Source organism: Oncorhynchus kisutch, linkage group LG10, assembly GCF_002021735.2.
Source record: "Oncorhynchus kisutch isolate 150728-3 linkage group LG10, Okis_V2, whole genome shotgun sequence".
NCBI classification, from domain to species: Eukaryota; Metazoa; Chordata; class Actinopteri; order Salmoniformes; family Salmonidae; genus Oncorhynchus; species Oncorhynchus kisutch.
The window spans coordinates 60,414,140-60,433,339 of record NC_034183.2 but is presented as its reverse complement, the minus strand read 5'-3'; the positions used below and the strand labels follow the sequence as shown (position 1 = coordinate 60,433,339).

General features: G+C 45.2%; 2 protein-coding genes across 8 annotated transcripts; one reads left to right on the top strand and one right to left on the bottom strand.

Moving 5' to 3' along the window:
* Positions 1 to 1,634: 1,634 nt before the first annotated feature.
* On the bottom strand, positions 1,635 to 3,222 carry LOC116375903 (myosin heavy chain, embryonic smooth muscle isoform-like). 2 transcript variants are annotated; one of them, XM_031834435.1, is made up of 3 exons: positions 3,107 to 3,222; positions 2,703 to 2,896; positions 1,635 to 2,581 (listed from the first exon to the last, which is right to left on the bottom strand). In XM_031834435.1, the coding sequence occupies exons 2-3, from the start codon at positions 2,885 to 2,887 to the stop codon at positions 2,425 to 2,427; spliced, it is 342 nt and encodes a 113-aa protein (XP_031690295.1). In that variant the 5' UTR covers positions 2,888 to 2,896; positions 3,107 to 3,222; the 3' UTR covers positions 1,635 to 2,424. The 2 variants fall into 2 exon arrangements, with proteins under 2 accessions (XP_031690295.1, XP_031690294.1); XM_031834434.1 differs by lacking the exon at positions 3,107 to 3,222 and having other exon boundaries at positions 2,703 to 2,952.
* LOC116375901 (ubiquitin carboxyl-terminal hydrolase 37-like) lies at positions 3,075 to 11,777 on the top strand. 6 transcript variants are annotated; one of them, XM_031834429.1, is made up of 16 exons: positions 3,088 to 3,279; positions 4,516 to 5,090; positions 5,188 to 5,267; positions 5,367 to 5,409; positions 5,587 to 5,706; positions 5,891 to 6,022; positions 9,153 to 9,291; positions 9,419 to 9,555; positions 9,727 to 9,820; positions 9,917 to 9,996; positions 10,200 to 10,337; positions 10,441 to 10,514; positions 10,674 to 10,741; positions 10,940 to 11,009; positions 11,111 to 11,249; positions 11,419 to 11,496. In XM_031834429.1, exons 2-16 carry the CDS (start codon positions 4,606 to 4,608, stop codon positions 11,435 to 11,437), a joined length of 1,818 nt encoding a protein of 605 aa, XP_031690289.1. In that variant the 5' UTR covers positions 3,088 to 3,279; positions 4,516 to 4,605; the 3' UTR covers positions 11,438 to 11,496. The 6 variants fall into 6 exon arrangements, 4 of the variants coding, with proteins under 4 accessions (XP_031690290.1, XP_031690291.1, XP_031690289.1 ...); XM_031834428.1 differs by having other exon boundaries at positions 3,091 to 3,279; positions 11,464 to 11,777; XR_004211313.1 differs by lacking the exon at positions 10,674 to 10,741 and having other exon boundaries at positions 3,075 to 3,279; positions 10,940 to 11,025.
* The last annotated feature ends 7,423 nt before the right edge of the window (positions 11,778 to 19,200 follow it).

The window sequence follows — 19,200 nt, the reverse complement described above, 5'->3', positions numbered from 1 at the left end:
AAAATATGTTTTCTATAACGGATATGTTTATTGGTCTTTTACAACAGCAACAAAAAAAGTCTAGAAATACAAGAAATAAAAGGAGATGATGAATACCTGGTCGTCAACAGCCAGTCCACTAATAATAACAACCTTCAGGATGTTAAAGCTTTGAACCCAATGAAATCCTACTTTCTGCCTGGCAGACAGAAGGCTCCATAAATCATTCTGTAATAACACTGGTTCACACCAACACGATGGGAGAGGTGCTTATGGTATAATATGACACTAAAGCTATGAAACTGGTTCAAACACGATACACTTTTTCCCCCTCATGTCTTTATTGTCTTTCAAAAGAAACAGATAAACCTTTTTTCCCCCCAATTTGTTCTGGTTTAAAATAATAAAGACCTCAAATATGTAATTAGTCATTTACAAAATGGTCATTTATGTTTAACATTTAATAATCAAGGCATCAACAAGTGTGCATATTCAAATTGATCGATTGCTCTTCCCTGAACCACTGAATTAAAACCAACGCTCTAACACTCAATAAAACATGAATTACCCTTCTGTAAATCATGCTAATATTATTCAGCCATTTGTAATGTATTGAAATTAAGGTGACACGAGATGTCAAAGAGACCTTTTTGAGTTAAGTATTTTGTACATGGTACAGAAAACATAACTGAATAGCCAGAATTATACATAGCAATATTATAGTATGTCAATGTAACGGGATTCTTCTGTTGAAGGAGAGGCGGACCAAAACGCAGCGTGGTTATTGTGATACATCTTTAATAAAGATGAAAATAGAACAATATACAAAAACGTGAAAAAACAAAAACAGCCCTATCTGGTGTAACCAACAAAGACAGGAACAATCACCCACAAACCCCAACACCGCCTTTCGTTCCAGTTCTCTGCTGCCTGTGACTGGAACGAATTGCAAAAAAAAATAAAAAAATCACTGAAGTTGGATACTTTTATCTCCCTCACCAACTTCAAACATCTGCTATCTGAGCAGCTAACCGATCGCTGCAGCTGTACATAGTCTATCGGTAAATAGCCCACACATTTTTACCTACCTCATCCCCATGCTGTTTAAATTGATATACTTTTCTGCTCTTTTGCACACCAATATCTCTACCTGTACATGACCATCTGATCATTTATCACGCCAGTGTTAATCTGCAAAATTGTAATTATTCGCCTACCTCCTCATGCCTTTTGCACACAATGTATATAGACTCCCCTTTTTTTCTACTGTGTTATTGACTTGTTAATTGTTTACGCCATGTGTAACTCTGTGTTGTCTGTTCACACTGCTATGCTTTATCTTGGCCAGGTCGCAGTTGCAAATGAGAAATTGTTCTCAACTAGCCTACCTGGTTAAATAAAGGTGAAATCAAATAAAAAAATAAAATAAAAAAACCAAACAGGCTCCCTAAATATGGTTCCCAATCAGAGAGAATGACTAACACCTGCCTCTGATTGAGAACCATATCAGGCCCAAACACAGAAACAGACAAGACATCCAACATAGAATGCCCACTCAGATCACACAAAACATACAAACATACAAAGCAAACTATGGTCAGGGTGTGACAGTCAAGCACACATTTGGGCTGTCTTTCTAAAAAAAGGGCCTTTGTTCCAAGTTTGACAAACCTAATTCCACACATTATCGTACACCACTTAAAGTAGATTGATATGTCAAATATAAAATGGTGGGTTATTGGACAAGGTTATATTGGTAAAGTTAACAGGGTCTTTTGCTGGTCATATATATAGGGGGAATGCTGAGGCAACATGGCATGGTACAATCTAATTTACTACAAACCTGCTACCAAAGAGTTATTCACAGTTATTTATATACTAAACTAAGTGGATTGCAGTATCTCTATGACAGTGGTGGTTTTGATGAAAACATTTCGTGGGATCATCATTTAGGCTACCAATTAAAAATAATTCCCTCGCTTATGCTGTGCTTTGTTTTACATTTCCTGGTCCAATACTGTACAATCATGAAAGACATGTTTTTACCGACTTGTGTGAGTCGTCCACCTGTGTGTCAGTAAACCAGCTGAAATGACAGAGGTTAATTCTAGCAAGAGGGCTGTTTGATTCTAATGGCTGTTCCAGGGAAGTAGCTTAACATAATTATGGTAAACTCCTGCTACTTGTTTTCGAGTGCCTATGCACACTCAGATGCCTATGCAATTTAAATGCACTTTTATCTGCAATTGATGTTAAAAATGAATCCAAGGCTGGATGTGCGGTATATTCATATAGAGGAGATGATGGATTTGCTTGGCCCTGCAGCTTGCCATAGAAGGGTAAGGCAGAGTAGTGGGGTCCACTGCTGGTGTCTGGGGTTAGGAGGACAGGGGTAAGGTTTGTGGGGGCAGAGGCCATGCTGCGTGTGGGCTGGAGGGAGCGCGTCTACTCTGGTTGGGGAGCTGCTGGCGTCTCGTTGGCATTGGCGTCCGTGGTCTTGTTTTCCACCTCATTGTCAGATAGGAGGTCGAGCGATGTTCCCTCCACCTGCAGCTGACGCCTGCCTGAGCGGCTGGAGGAGAAACTGATGGGGCCTCCACGCCTGCAGGGGACAGAGGGGGCCAGGAGAGGTGGAGAGGTATTAGTAACGAGGACCATCAATTTGGCCAATATACACAACTGTTTGTGTGTGTGTGTGTGTGTGGGGGGGGGGCTCTAAATACCTGAGGCGGCTCTTGAGTGTGTTGATGAGTGTGTTGACCTCACGTCTGAGACCCTCGCTGGCCTCAGTGGCATCATCCAGCTCCCTCTGCAGCTTCCTGTGGTAGGCGTTGGCACGTGTGGCCTCCTCCTCAGCCTCCTCAAGCTGCCTCTTCAGCTGCTTCATGCAAGAGTTGGCCTTCTCCATCTGACCCAGCTAGGAGTCACAACAGACAACAATGATGAACAGTCAATACTAATACTTACAATACTCAGCAGTCCTATGGTCCAGTGGTTACTGGACGACGCTAGGCCAATTCTGCGTCGCCCCATGGACCTCCCGGTCGCTGCCGGTTACGACAGAGCCTGGGCGCGAACCCAGAGTCTCTGATGGCACAGCTGGCGCTGCAGTAAGGCCGAGTGGCACCTTTTCAATGAGGTACGGTCAGAGATTAATATATCCATCTGTGTTAAGGTGCTCCTGACGGTATACGCTGATGAAGACAGTTTGTCGGTCGGAAAGGTTGGATATTTGTCACGGTCGTCCTCTTCATCTGAAGAGGAGAGGCGAGATGGATCGGAGGACCAAAATGCGGCGTGGTATGTTTCATCATTAATTTTAATAAAGAAAACACTGAACACTAAAACCCTATACAAAAACAATAAACGAAATAACAACCGTGACGCTAATGCGAACTGCGCTGAAACAAACAATCACCCACAAACAAACAGTGCAACCCAGGCTACCTAAGTATGATTCTCAATCAGAGACAACTAACCATACTAGGCCGAAACATAGAAATCCCCAAATCATAGAAAAACAAACATAGACTGCCCACCCCAACTCACGCCCTGACCATACTAAATAATGACAAAAGAAATAAAGGTCAGAACGTGACAATATTAGGTTATTAAATTATTGAGTCTGAGTTAGAGTGTCCAGCTCTCCTTTTCTATTTCAAAGGTCCTCCTAACAACCATTGCAAAGCTACGTTCGATCTGTATCAGATGTCTCGTCAACTGAAGTGAAATAGGCATTTTACTTTCCATAATAAAATGTTACTCTCAAGTATCTTAAGAAGACAGAAGCTAATAAATATGTTTTATGTTTACTGTATATTGTATAGGCTGTAAATGTGTCTTTACGTTTGTCTATTGCTGGCAGCACCAATTCATCGAGTCAAATTCTGTGAATGTGTGAATGTAGGCCACTTGGCCAATAAAAGTTGTTTTGATTCTGATAGACAGTAACGTTACTTCGAATGTCCTAGACTCTTCCCATATCCCAACTCTGAATACACGATAAATTCATTTTGTTAATAATTTTTCAACATTTTGGTGTGTGTGATTTGTTGGCTATTTACGCTGGTAACGCATAGACAGGCGCATCATCATTTGGTTTATGACATCACAATGTGAAATAGGCAACATATTTTGATGTTCTGCAAACCCAGGCATAGTCTACAAATACACTGAAATGGGATGTTTATGTTGCTGTAAAAAGGTATATGTCTATTCTGGGCTAGAATTTGTCTAATTCTGTTACGCTTTAGAGTATATTCTATTCTTTTCAGCTATTCCTAGTTGTTTCATTGTCTATTTATGTGTGCCAAATGGCAGGATTTGGGACAGAGGGTATAACTGTATGATGGTTACAATGGTTTTATTTTTGCTATTTGTCTGCCTATGATACAGAATTCAATATGATTGGGCGACAAATTCTTTATTTTATGGTCAGATAATGTTTATTTTTTTTATTTTACCTTTATATTACTAGGCAATTTGTGACATTTGCTGCTAGTTCAAATATAACATATATAATGTTTCTCCAAACAGAAAAAGAAGTGCAGAGTTCGCCTCGGGATTGGGAGCCGCTGTCCATCGCCGTTCCCAATCCCACCCAAACTGACGTCATTGGATGCCGGCATGGTAACTGCGTCAGTTTGGAAAAACCGGGAGAAGAAGAACGTAAAGGATCACCACCAACTTGATTCTTCCTTTGTCTCTTCTTTCCATTTGAAACCGTCTACAACATCTCTGACGCCCCTCAACCCCTTGTCTGGCCGAACACCAATCGGCACTCCATCCCCCTCACCCCCTGGATCCCCTGCCAGATCCCCTTCCACTCTCTCCAAGTTCTTCGGCCTCTCTTGCCTCTCCTCTCTCCACATGTCATCTCTCTCTTCTTCTTCTTCTTCTTCTTCTTCATTGGAAGGATCACAGACCTCCTCCCCTTTTAGTGCTTCTTCTGTTTCCCTGGCTGTCTCAACTCAGTTTTCCTCCTCTGCCACTCCCCTCAGTCCTGCCTGCCCTTCCTCCACAACCCACGTCTCCTCCCCTGCCCCCCAGTCCTCCTCTCCAAACCCCCTGGACCACCATGGAGAGACCAACAAAGACAGTGAGACTGCCAGGTACTGCAGCCTGATATCACATTTCATGCCAACCATTGAAATGAAAAAGCCAATATAATATAGCTAACCTAATGCATATGTCTATGTGTCTTTACAGAGATCTTATGAGCTCTGAGGTCAAAGAGGTGGGAGCAGTTGTTCCAAAGAGAATGATACCCCTATTTGCTGGCATTGCAGGTCTGTAAACGGGTGCCATTTTTTGGTGCTATTTTTCTCAATTCATCTTTGACAAAGCTTCTCTCTTACCGCTCTCCGTCTCTCTGTCTCTCTCTGCAGAGGCCTCCATTGACCTGAAGGCTTCCTCTGACTCCTTGGAGAGGTAAGTACTGTAGACAATAGCCACCTTCATCTCACTCAACTCTACATAAGAGTGGTCACTCACACCCTGACATGGTAAGGAATATATGTATGCCTGTACATTAAAACAGTGTTCAAACAGACCGATTGGTGTTGAGCTACTGCTACTGAGGCCTCTACCCTGTCTCTCTTCCTCCAGGCCATTGGTCAGGTCTCGGGAAGCCATGGCTCGCCTCCCCAACCTGGTCAGCAAGAGTAGCACCCAGCTGGGGGAGCAGAGCTGCACAGAAGAGGGCGAAGACAACACCAAGCTCTTCGGGTAAAACACACACACACACACACACACACACCTACTCTTATCTCTGAGCTCTGCTTTTTGTTTTAAATAATTCAGTGTGGTACTCAGAGTTATCTTGTGTTCATGCCTTACAAATACATTCATTACTTTACCTTTGGTCCACAGTTCAGATATTAGTGTGTATCTGATGGCTTCTTTCCCACAGGTTGCCTAATATTGGCAACACCTGCTTCATGAACTCTGCTCTGCAGTGCCTGCTGGGGCTGCCAGCATTTTGCAGAGACATCCTGAGACAGCAGAACATCTGGAGTTCCTCCCCCTCCTCTAAACTGCTATGGTATACAGCCTCGCTCTCACCCTCCTGTCCCACCTGTACACACACTGACCCACCCACCTAGACGCTTATAGTTACAGTACACAAGTTCCGCCTCGATGTATGTGTCAGTGGAGGCTGCTGAGGGGAGGACGGCTCGTAATGATGTCTGAAACGGAACAAATGGAATGGCATCAAACACATGGAAACTATATGTTTGATATATTTGATAGCATTCCACTGATTCCGCTCTAGCCATTACCACGAACCCGTCCTCCCCAATTAAGGTGCCATCAACCTCCTGTGGTATGTATGTATGTATGTATTTATCTATTTATCTATGTATGTATTTATCTATTTATGTATGTGTGCTAAACAAAAATATAAACGCAACATGCAACAATTTCAAAGATTTTACTCAGTTACAATTCATATAAGGAAATTAGTCTATTGAAATAAATTCATTAGGCCATAATCTATGGATTTCACGACTGAGCAAGGGTGCAGCCATGGGTGGGGCTGGGAGGGCATAGGCCCACCCACTGGGGAGTTAGGCGCAGCCGATCAGAATGAGATTTCCCCACAAAAGAGCTTTATTACAGACAGAAGTACTCCTCAGCACCCCCTCAGACGATGCCGCAGGTGAAGAAGCTGGATATGGAGGTCCTGGGCTTGTGTGGTTACACGTGGTCTGCGGTTGGGAGGCCGGTTGGACATACTGCTAAATTTTCTAAAACAATGTTGGAGATGGCTTATGGTATAGAAATGAACATTCAATTCTCTGGCAATAGCTCTGGTGGAGATTCCTGCTGTCAGCATGCTAATTGCACACTCCCTCAAAACCTGAGACATCTGTGGTATTGTGTTGTGTAACAAAACTGCACATTTTAGAGTGGCCTTTTATTGTCCTCAGCACAAGGTGCACCTGTGTAATGATCATGCTGTTTAATCAGCTTCTTGATATGCCACCTGTCAGGTGGATGGATTATCTTGGCAAAGGATAAATGCTCACTAACAGATATGCAAACAAATCTGTGCACAGAAATAAGCTTTTTTGTGCGTATGGAAAATGTATAGGATCTTTTATTTCAGCTCATGAAACATGGGACCAATACTTCACATGTTGCATTTATATTTTTGTTCAGTATACTGTATGTATGTATGTATGTGTGTGTGTATGTATGTATGTATGTATGTATGTATGTATGTATGTATGTATGTATGTATGTATGTATGTATGTATGTATGTATGTATGTATGTATGTATGTATGTATGTATGTATGTATGTATGTATGTATGTATGTATGTATGCATGCATGCATGTATGTATGTATGCATGTATTTATGTACAGTGGGGCAAAAAAGTATTTAGTCAGCCACCAATTGTGCAAGTTCTCCCACTTAAAAAGATGGGAGAGGCCTGTAATTTTCATCATAGGTACACTTCAACTATGACAGAAAAAAAATCCAGAAAATCACATTGTACGAATTTTAATGAATTTATTTGCAAATTATGGTGGAAAATAAGTATTTGGTCACCTACTAACAAGCAAGATTTCTGGCTCTCACAGACCTGTAACCTCTTATTTTAGAGGCTCTTCTGTCCTCCACTCGTTACCTGTATTAATGGCACCTGTTTGAACTTGTTATCAGTATAAAAGACACCTGTCCACAACCTCAAACAGTCACACTCCAAACTCCATTATGGCCAAGACCAAAGAGCTGTCAAAGGACACCAGAAACAAAATTGTAGACCTGCACCAGGCTGGGAAGACTGAATCTGCAATAGGTAAGCAGCTTGGTTTGAAGAAATCAACTGTGGGAGCAATTATTAGGAAAGGGAAGACATACAAGACCACTGATAATCTCCCTCAATCTGGGGCTTCACGCAAGATCTCACCCGTGGGGTCAAAATGATCACAAGAACAGTGAGTAAAAATCCCAGTACCACACTTTGGTCCCAGCTCTCTGCAGGTCATTCACTAGGTCCCCCACATAGTGAATGACCTGCAGAGAGCTGGGACCAAAGTAACAAAGCCTACCATCAGTAACACACTACGCCGCCAGGGACTCAAATCCTGCAGTGCCAGACGTGTCCACCTGCTTAAGCCAGTACATGTACAGGCCCGTCTGAAGTTTGCTAGAGAGCATTTGGATGATCCAGAAGAAGATTGGGAGAATGTCATATGGTCAGATGAAACCAAAATGCTGAGTTGCATCCAAAGAACACCATACCTACTGTGAAGCATGTTTTTCTGCAAAGGGACCAGGACGACTGATCTGTGTAAAGGAAAGAATGAATGGGGCCATGTATCATGAGATTTTGAGTGAAAACCTCCTTCCATCAGCAAGGGCATTGAAGATTAAACGTGGCTTGGTCTTTCAGCATGACAATGATCCCAAACACACCGCCTGGGCAACGAAGGAGTGGCTTCGTAAGAAGCATTTCAAGGTCCTGGAGTGGCCTAGCCAGTCTCCAGATCTCAACCCCATAGAAAATCTTTGGAGGGAGTTGAAAGTCTGTGTTGCCCAGCAACAGCCCCAAAACATCATTGCTCTAGTGGAGATCTGCATGGAGGAATGGACCAAAATACCAGAAACAGTGTATGAAAACCTTATGAAGACTTACAGACAACGTTTGACCTCTGTCATTGCCAACAAAGGGTATATAACAAAGTTTTGAGATAAACTTTTGTTATTGACCAAATACTTATTTTCCACCATAATTTGCAAATAAATTCATAAAAAATCCTACAAAGTGATTTTCTGGATTTTATTTCTCATTTTGTCTGTCATAGTTGAACTGTACCTATGATGAAAATTACAGGCCTCTCTCATCTTTATAAGTGGGAGAACATGCACAATTGGTGGCTGACTAAATAATGTTTTGCCCCACTGTATGTATGTATGAATGTAAGTATGTAGGATGGATGGATTTATATTGTCCTTCGTACACTCTTAGTGCCTCATATGATTTTTAAGATAAAACCACACCCAACTCAGCTTCTGATTAACACCAGAGATGATTTCCTGTCACAGCCAGGAATCAGTTGAATCATATTTGATCAGAGGCTAAAGTAGAAGCACAGAGCTAATCTGTGGCCAAGGTGAGAGAGTGAAACCTGAATGCATGCTCTTTGTCTCCCTCCACAGCTGCTTTGCCAAGTTACATCAGGCCAGGCTTTCTGGAGGCACTGTTAATGCTAAGAACAAGGAAAATAAGAAAATCCTTCAAACAGTCAAGCGCTGTCTTTCCGTTGTCAATGAGGACTATGAGGAAGACTATGAACAGGTAAGATATTATTTGCTAAAAGACTCACTTAACAATAAACCTGGGACACGTGACAGTGTTTTTCCTCAGCTCTGTTTCAGTTGTAGTTGTTGATGTATTTTCTGCTTCTTTCCCATTCTTCTCTTAGGATGCCCATGAATGTGTGTTGCTCCTCCTCTTTCAGCTGAAGGAGGAGGGTATGGCATTAAAGGGCTCACCAGAGCCATACACCTGCCCCGTGAAGCAGTTAGAATTCAAGCTGAAGACTTCCCGTACCTGCACCAGGTAACAGCTGTCATTTGTATACGGTGTACCTTGATGTCTTCATCACATTTGTGAGGAGGTTTAATGTCAGCATAACATGCAGGATACAGAGGTAAAGCATTAAGATAGTGTGTAGAGGGATCAAAAGGTTTGTGTTGGATAGCTGATGCATTTCTCTCCGTACTTCTGAAGCTGTGGAGTTATAGTGTATGGTCAGGAGGATTATAATCACCTGTCACTGAGCCTGAGCCATTACCTGCCACACAGCCTGGACCTCTACTTTAAGGTCAGCACTTAGCTTAAACCAAGAGTTAGTATGTCAAGGAACACTATCATTAATGTCATAATGTTCATAATTGTATTGCTATCCTTTGTCACCTAGCCATCTGCGTTAGAGTGTGCATGCAGGGTGTGCTCAGGCAGCACGGCATCTGTGACTAGGCACTTCCTCACGCTGCCCCGGTGAGTCCCTCCATCATCATCTCAGATTACAATTGACAGTCCTGATCTAACTCACCAAACTGGGTTATTGATTTGAGTACAAGACTGATTCCTTTGTCTGTGTGAACGCCTGCCTGCTCGTCTGTGTATGTGAATGTTTGTCTGTCTGTCTGTCTGTCTGTCTTTGTGAATGCCTGCCCGCCTGCCTGTCTGTCTCTGAGCAGGGTCCTAATGCTTCATATCAAGCGATTTACTGCAGGTGACTGGGAGCCAGAGAAGGTGGATGATCCCATGTCCATCCCTGCAGAAATAACCCTCCCAGCCGTATGTGGGAAGACAGCCCATGTCCAGTCTGGAGCCAGGTTGGTTTACACTCTGTTTGGGCACATTGCACATTGAGTAGCCAACACACACCATGATTTTCACACACTAGATATTTATTTTCAATGCCATCAATTTACACAGGGCAAGCTCCCTGGGTAGAAACAACATGGACAACACACCTGCAAACTCCCCGAAAGGCACCCTTGATAGACCAGGTAGGACATTGTGTTATTGACATCATGCAGAACACCCTCTCATGAAACAGGACTGTTGAGGAAAAAAGTGGGAAGCTGAAGTTAAGAGTATATTTGTTGATGGGTTTCCACTTCACTTTCTGGTTTGTATTTACACTATATTTGATATACCCCCACCAGCTTCAAATTCCTCTGACCAGCTAGAGAAACCAGCTGACAGTGAGAAAAAGCAGCAGGCAGCCGCTGTGGTGAGGAGAGAGAGAGAGAGAGAGAGAGAGAGAGAGAGAGAGAGAGAGAGAGAGAGAGAGAGAGAGAGAGAGAGAAATAAATAACAGATAATTAGATCCAGTTGAGATAGTGGGCGGATCAAGATAAGGCAGTTATAGAAGGCACCCCTATCCTGTAGACAAAATAACAATCCTATTATTAAATGTGTTTCCTTACAGAGACACCAGCCAGACAATATCTACAAATTGTCAAGTGTGATCTCACATCTGGGAGACAACATGTATACAGGTATGCAGGCATGCAGGTAGGCAGGCACGCAGGTATGCAGGCACGCACACACAATTATGAAAGCTTAATGTACACTCTATTTTGTTTCCCTTGTTCCCTAGGCCACTACATCAGTGATGTTTTGGACAGCCGTGGCAGTGGGTGGCTCTGCCTGGATGACGCACATGTCTTGAGGACAGATGAGGCCACTGTGCTGAAGGAGATTGCACAGACTGCCTACATCCTGTTCTATGTCTGCAGGTAAGGCTCTAGGCCACAAATATGAGAAGAATGTCACAAATGGAGTCAATGACGACAATGAGTCATCAAGAAAAAAAAGTGTTTACCAAAGCTAGAAAGATGATTCATTGACCACGCATTAAGAGTTATCCCTTTAACCTGTAATCCCTCTGTATGTGTTATTTTTCAGACATTGTATGTACATGTAAGATCTCCCTGTCATTTCTCATTAAAGTGGAGCAGGTGAAGGAGACCAGGCCCCTCACTACAAGGAGAAGGACCAGGAGAACCCATCATTAAACTCAGGGAGTGGCACAGCGCTCAGGGACCACCTGGAGTAGCACCTACCACACACCAAGAAACATCAGATTAATCGAATTAGGCTGCCCTACACCACCATCAACTGCCTTAGACCACCATAAAGCTGCCTTAGACCACCATCAGGCTGCCCATCACCACCATCAAGCTGCCCTACACCACCATCAGACTGCCCTACTCCATCATCAAGCTGCCCTAGACCACCATCAAGCTGCCTTACACCACCATCAAGCTGCCCTACACCACCATCAAGCTGCCTTAGACCACCATCAACTGCCTTAGACCACCATCCAGCTGCCCTACACCACCATCAAGCTGCCCTAGACCACCATCAAGCCTCCCTACACCACCATCAAGCTGCCCTACACCACCATCAGACTATCCTAGACCACCATCAAGCTGCCCTAGACCACCATCAGACTATCCTAGACCATTAGGACATCACACTGCCCTAAACCACCTAGACACCAAGCTGCCCTAGACCACCAGAACACCAGGCTGCCCTAGACCACCAGAACACCAGGCTGCCCTAGACCACCTGGACATCAGGCTGCCCTAGACCACCAGAAGAAACAGCCTACACCACAAAGCATGTACCCACTCTAGGCCATCTACTGTATGTTTACAATTATATAAATATAAAACATCTCACCGACCGAGTGCAATTAATGTTCTTTTACTGTACATGGTAGTGAATAAATGTACCTACAGTGCATTCAGAAAGTATTCAGATCCCTTGACTTGTTCCACATTTAGTTAAGTTACAGCCTTATTCTAAAATGGATTCAATTATTGTTTCTTCTTCTCATCAATCTACCCCATAATGACAGCAAAAACAGGTTTTTAGATTGTTTTTGCAAATTGTTCAAGTTCAAGGAAACATAAAGCTAAACTATCACATTTACATAAGTATTCAGACCCTTTACTCAGTACTTTGTTGAAGCACCTTTGGCAGCGATTACAGCCTCAAGTTTTCTTGGGTATGACGCTATAAGCTTAGCACATCTGTATTTGGGGAGTTTCTCTCATTCTTCTCTGCAGATCCTCTCAAGCTCTGTCAGGTTGGATGGGGAGCTTCGCTGCACAGCTATTTTCAGGTCTCCAGAGATGTTCAATCAGGTTCAAGTCCGGGCTCTGGCTGGGCCACTCAAGGACATTCAGAGACTTGTCCCCAAGCCACCCCTGCGTTTGTCTTGGCTGTGTGCTAAGGGTCGTTGTCCTGTTGGAAGGTGAACCTTCGGCCCAGTCTGAGATCCCGAACGCTCTGGAGCTGGTTTTCATCAAGCATCTCTCTGTACTTTGTGCCGTTCATCTTTCCCTCGATTCTGACTAGTCTACCAGTCCCTGCTGCTGAAAAACATCCCCACAGCATGATGCTGCCACCACCATGCTTCACCATAGAAATGGTGCCAGGTTTCCTCCAGACATGGCGCTTGGCATTCAGGCCAAAGAGTTCAATCTTGGTTTCATCAGACCAGAGAATCTTGATTCTCATGGTCTGAGAGTCTTTAGGTGGCTTTTGGCAAACTCCAAGCGTGCTGTCATGTGCCTTTTACTGAGAAGTGGCTTCCGTCTGACCACTCTACCATAAAGACTTGGTTGGTGGAGTGCTGCAGAGATGGTTGTCCTTCTGGAGGTTTCTCTAATCTCCACAGAGGAACTCTGGAGCTCTGTCATAGTGACCATCAGGTTCCTGATAGCTCAGTTTGACCAGGCGGCCAGCTCTAGGAGTCTTTGGGGTTCCAAACTTCTTCCATTTAGGAATGATGGAGGACAATTCCTTCGACCTCATGGTTTGGTTTTTGTTCTGACATGCACTGTGAACTGGGACCTTATATAGACCTTTCTTATACAGGCCTTTCTAATCGACCTGGCCGGGGTATCCTGGAAGGATATTGATCTCATCCCGTCAGTAGAGGATGCCTGTTTTTTTTTTTAAATGCCTTCCTACCCATCTTAAATAAGCATGCCCCATTCAAGAAATTTAGAACCACGAACAGATATAGCCCTTGGTTCTCCCCAGACCTGACTGCCCTTAAACAACACAAAAACATCCTATGGCATTCTGCATTAGCATCGAACAGCCCCCGTGATATGCAGCTGTTCAGGGAAGCTAGAAACCAGTATACACAAGCAGTTAGAAAAGCCAAGGCTAGCTTTTTCAAGCAGAAATTTGCTTCCTGCAACACTAACTCAAAAAGGTTCTGGGACACTGTAAAGTCCATGGAGAATAAGAACACCTCCTCCCAGCTGCCACTGCACTGAAGATAGGAAATACTGTCACCACTGATAAATCCACTATAATTGAGAATTTCAATACGCATTTTTCTACGGCTGGTCATGCTTTCCACCTGGCTACTCCTACCCCGGTCAACAGCACTGCACCCCCCACAGCATTTCGCCCAAGCCTTCCCCATTTCTCCTTCTCCCAAATCCAGTCAGCTGAAGTTCTAAAAGAGCTGCAAAATCTGGACCCCTACAAATCAGCCGGGCTAGACTATCTGGACCCCTTCTTTCTAAAATGATCTGCCGAAATAGTTGCCACCCCTATTACTAGCCTGTTCAACCTCTCTTTCGTGTCGTCTGAGATTCCCAAAGATTGGAAAGCAGCTGCGGTCATCCCCCTCTTTAAAGGGGGGGGATCACTCTTGACCCAAACTGCTACAGACCTATATCTATCCTACCCTGCCTTTCTAAGGTCTTCGAAAGCCAAGTCAACAAACAGATTAGCGACCATTTCGAATCTCACCATACCTTCTCTGCTATGCAATCTGGTTTCGGAGCTGGTCATGGGTGCACCTCAGCCACGCTCAAGGTCCTAAACGATATATTAACCGCCATCGATAAGAAACATGACTGTGCAGCCATATTCATTGATCTGGCCAAGGCTTTTGACTCTGTCAATCACCACATCCTCGTCGGCAGACGATTGTCTCGGCTGGTTCACCAACTACTTCTCTGATAGAGTTCAGTGTGTCAAATCGGAGGCTCTGCTGTCTGGACCTCTGGCAGTCTCTATGGGGGTGCCACAGGGTTCAATTCTTGGACTGACTCTCTTCTCTGTATACATCAATGATGTCGCTCTTGCTGCTGGTGAGTCTCTGATCCACCTCTACGCAGATGACACCATTCTGTATACTTCTGGCCCTTCTTTGGACAACCCTCCAGGCAAGCTTCAATACCATACAACTCTCCTTCCGTGGCCTCCAATTGCTCTTAAATACAAGTAAAACTAAATGCATGCTCTTCAACCGATCGCTGCCTGCACCTGCCCGCCTGTCCAACATCACTACTCTGGATGGTTCTGACTTAGAATACGTGGACAACTACAAATACCTAGGTGTCTGGTTGGACTGTAAACTCTCCCTCCAGACCCACATCAAACATCTCCAATCCAAAGTTAAATCTAGAATTGGCTTCCTATTTCGCAACAAAGCATTCTTCACTCATGCTGCCAAACATACCCTTGTAAAACTGACCATCCTACCATCCTCGACTTCGGCGATGTCATTTACAAATAGCCTCCAATACCCTACTCAACAAATTGGATGCAGTCTATCACAGTGCAATCCGTTTTGTCACCAAAGCCCCATATACTACCCACCATTGTGACCTGTACCCTCTCGTTGGCTGGCCCTCGCTTCATACTCGTCGCCAAACCCACTGGCTCCATGTCATCTGCAAGACCCTGCTAGGTAAAGTCCCCCCTTATCTCAGCTCGCTGGTCACCATAGCATCACCCACCTGTAGCACGCGCTCCAGCAGGTATATCTCTAGGGTCACCCCCAAAACCAATTATTTCTTTGGCCGCCTCTCCTTCCAGTTCTCTGCTGCCAATGATTGGAACGAACTACAAAAATCTCTGAAACTGGAAACACTTATCTCCCTCACTAGCTTTAAGCACCAACTGTCAGAGCAGCTCACAGATTACTGCACCTGTACATAGCCCACCTATAATTTAGCCCAAACAACTACCTCTTTCCCTACTGTATTTATGTTATTTATTTATTTTGCTCCTTTGCACCCCATTATTTCTATTTCTACTTTTCACATTCTTCCACTGCAAATCTACCATTCCAGTGTTTAACTTGCTATATTGTATTTACTTTGCCACCATGGCCTTTTTTTGCCTTTACTTCCCTTATCTCACCTCATTTGCTCACATCGTATATAGTCTTGTTTATACCTTATTATTGACTGCATGTTTGTTTTACTCCATGTGTAACTCTGTGTTGTTGTATGTGTCGAACTGCTTTGCTTTATCTTGGCCAGGTCGCAATTATAAATGAGAACTTGTTCTCAACTTGCCTACCTGGTTAAATAAAGGTGAAATCAAAAATAAATAAATAGACAGGTGTGTGCCGTTCCAAACCATGTACAATCATGTACAAGTATTTCTGTTTATTTTGTATACATTTGCTACAATGTCTAAAAACCTGTCTTCACTTTGTCATTATGGGGTATTGTGTGTAGATTGATGATTTTTTAGATCCATTTTGAATAAGGCTGTAACACAACATGTGGAAAAGTCAAGGGGTGTGAATACGTTCTGAATGCACTGTATAAGAGGCAATCTCTATCAGTCATTCATGTTGGGTAAAAAGAGGAAAAAGTGAATATTACAACAATATTGTGTGTCTGTGCACAGTCTATCTACGCACTCCCTCAGGGTTTTAATGTAACCACAAATACAATGAAGTAAGGGAACAATGAATGGCAATGTAACATAGACCATACTTCACATATCAGTTTGGAGACAGTCTTGACCCACAACTACTGTGGGAAAGATTAAGAGGACATCAATGTGTTGCACAAGAAATATAGAAGAAAAAAAATATTTTCTATAATGGATATGTTTATTGGTCTTTTACAACAGCAACAAAAAAGTCTAGAAATACAAGAAATAAAAGGAGATGATGAATACCTGGTCGTCAACAGCCAGTCCACTAATAATAACAACCTTCAGGATGTTAAAGCTTTGAACCCAATGAAATCCTACTTTCTGCCTGGCAGACAGAAGGCTCCATAAATCATTCTGTAATAACACTGGTTCACACCAACACGATGGGAGAGGTGCTTATGGTATAATATGACAAAGCTAGGAAACTGGTTCAAACACTATACACTTTTTTCCACCTCATATCTTTATTGAGAAGTGTCTTTCAAAAGAAACAGATAAACCTTTTTTCCCCCAATTTGTTATGGTTTAAAATAATAAAGACCTCAAATATGTAATTAGTCATTTACAAAATGGTCATTTATGTTTAACAAGTGTGCATATTCAAATTGATCGATTGCTCTGCCCTGAACCACTGAATTAAAACCAACGCTCTAACACTCAATAAAACATGAATTACCCTTCTGTAAATCATGCTAATATTATTCAGCCATTTGTAATGTATTGAAATTAAGGTGACACGAGATGTCAAAGAGACCTTTTTGAGTTAAGTATTTTGTACATGGTACAGAAAACATAACTGAATAGTCAGAATTATACATAGCAATGTTATAGTATGTCAATGTAACGGGATTCTTCTGTTGAAGGAGAGGCGGACCAAAACGCAGCGTGGTTATTGTGATACATCTTTAATAAAGATGAAAATAGAACAATATACAAAAACAACGTGAAAAACAGCCCTATCTGGTGTAACCAACACAAAGACAGGAACAATCACCCACAAACCCCAACACCAAACAGGCTACCTAAATATGGTTCTGAATCAGAGACAATGACTAACACCTGCCTCTGATTGAGAACCATATCAGGCCCACACACAGAAACAGACAAACAAGACATCCAACATAGAATGCCCACTCAGATCACACCCTGACCAAACAAAACATAGTTTGCTTTGTATGTTTCTATGATCAGGGTGTGACAGTACCCCCCCCCCCCTCCCCTAAGGTGCGGACTCCGGCCGCAAAACCTGAACCTATTGGGGAGGGTCTGGGTGGGCATCTGTCCGCAGTGGCGGCTCTGGTGCTGGACGTGGCCCTCACTTCACCATAGTCTTAGTCCGCCCCATTGTCCGCTTCCGTGGCCTCCTAACCACAGCGACCCTTCTAAATGAACCCACTGGACTGAGGGGCAGCTCGGGACAGAGGGGCAGCTCGGGACAGATGGGCAGCTCGGGACAGAGGGGCAGCTCGGGACAGAGGGGCAGCTCGGGACAGAGGAGCAGCTTGGGACAGAGGGGCAGCTCGGGACAGATGGGCAGCTCGGGACAGATGGGCAGCTCGGGACAGAGGGGCAGCTCGGGACCGAGGGGCAGCTCTGTACTGGCTGACGACTCTGGCAGATCCTGGCTGACTGGCGGCTCTGGCAGAACCTGGCTGACTGGCGGCTCTGGCAGAACCTGGCTGACTGGCGGCTCTGGCGGATCCTGGCTGACTGGCGGCTCTGGCGGATCCTGGCTGACTGGCGGCTCTGGCGGAACCTGGCTGACTGGCGGCTCTGGCGGATCCTGGCTGACTGGCGGCTCTGGCGGATTCTGGCTGACTGGCGGATCCTGGCAGACTGGCGGCACTGGCGGCTCCTTACAGACTGGCGGCACTGGCGGCTCCTTGCAGACTGGCGGCTCCTTGCAGACTGGCGGCACTGGCGGCTCCTTGCAGACTGGCGGCACTGGCGGGTCCTTGCAGACTGGCGGCACTGGCGGCTCCTTGCAGACTGCCGGCACTGGCGGCTCCTTGCAGACTGGCGGCACTGGCAGCTCCTTGTAGACTGGCGGCACTGGCGGCTCCTTGCAGACTGGCGGCACTGGCGGCTCCTTGCAGACTGGCGGCACTGGCGGCTCCTTGTAGACTGGCGGCACTGGCGGCTCCTTGCAGACTGGCGGCTCCTTGCAGACTGGTGGTACTGACGGCTCCTTGCAGACTGGGGGCACTGGCGGCGCTGGTCAGACGGGTGGCTCAGGCGGTGCTGGGCATACTGGCGACTCTGATTTCGCTGAGCAGACGGGTAGCTCAGGCGACGCTGGGCAGACGGGCAGCTCTGGCAACGCTGGAGAGGAAGGCTCTGGCAACGCTGGAGAGGAAGGCTCTGGCAGCGCTGGACTGAGGGGCTCTGGCTCCTCTGGACTGAGGGGCTCTGGCGCCTCTGGACTGAGGTGCACTGGCGCCTCTGGACTGAGGGGCGGGAGCTCTGGCAGCGCCGGATAGGCGGGAGACTCCAGCTGCGCTGGAGAGGAGGAAGGCTCTAGCAGCGCTGGACAGGCGGGACGCACTATAGGCCTGATGCGTGGTGCCGGCACTGGTGGTACTGGGCCGAGGACACGCACCTCAGGGCGAGTGCGGGGAGGAGAAACAGGGAGTACTGGGCTCTGGACACGCACAGGAAGCCTGGTGCGGGGGGCTGCCACCCGGAGGGCTGGTGCGTGTAGGTGGCACTGGATAGACCGGACCGTGCAGGTGCACTGGAGCTCTTGAGCACCGAGCCTGCCCAACCTTACCTGGCTCGATGCCCACTCTAGCCCGGCCGATAAGAGGAGCTGGTATATACCGCACTGGGCTATGCACCCCGCACTGGAGACAGCGTGCGCTCCAAAGCATAACACGGTGCCTGCCCGGTCTCTCTCGCTCTCCGGTAAGCACAGGAAGTTGGCGCAGGTCTCCTACCTGGCGTCGCCATACTCCCTGTGTGCCACCCCCAAGA

Excerpts from the sequence above, each read along its gene's own strand:
- LOC116375903 (XM_031834435.1), bottom strand. The coding sequence starts at position 2,887 with ATGGAGAAGGCCAACTCTTGCATGAAGCAGCTGAAGAGGCAGCTTGAG. Across the intron at positions 2,582-2,702 it reads ACACTCAAGAGCCGCCTCAG|GCGTGGAGGCCCCATCAGTT; the intron begins GTATTTAGAGCC and ends TGTCCCCTGCAG.
- LOC116375901 (XM_031834428.1), top strand. The coding sequence starts at position 4,606 with ATGGTAACTGCGTCAGTTTGGAAAAACCGGGAGAAGAAGAACGTAAAG. Across the intron at positions 5,410-5,586 it reads TCCTCTGACTCCTTGGAGAG|GCCATTGGTCAGGTCTCGGG; the intron begins GTAAGTACTGTA and ends CTCTTCCTCCAG. Across the intron at positions 9,821-9,916 it reads GCCTGGACCTCTACTTTAAG|CCATCTGCGTTAGAGTGTGC; the intron begins GTCAGCACTTAG and ends TTTGTCACCTAG.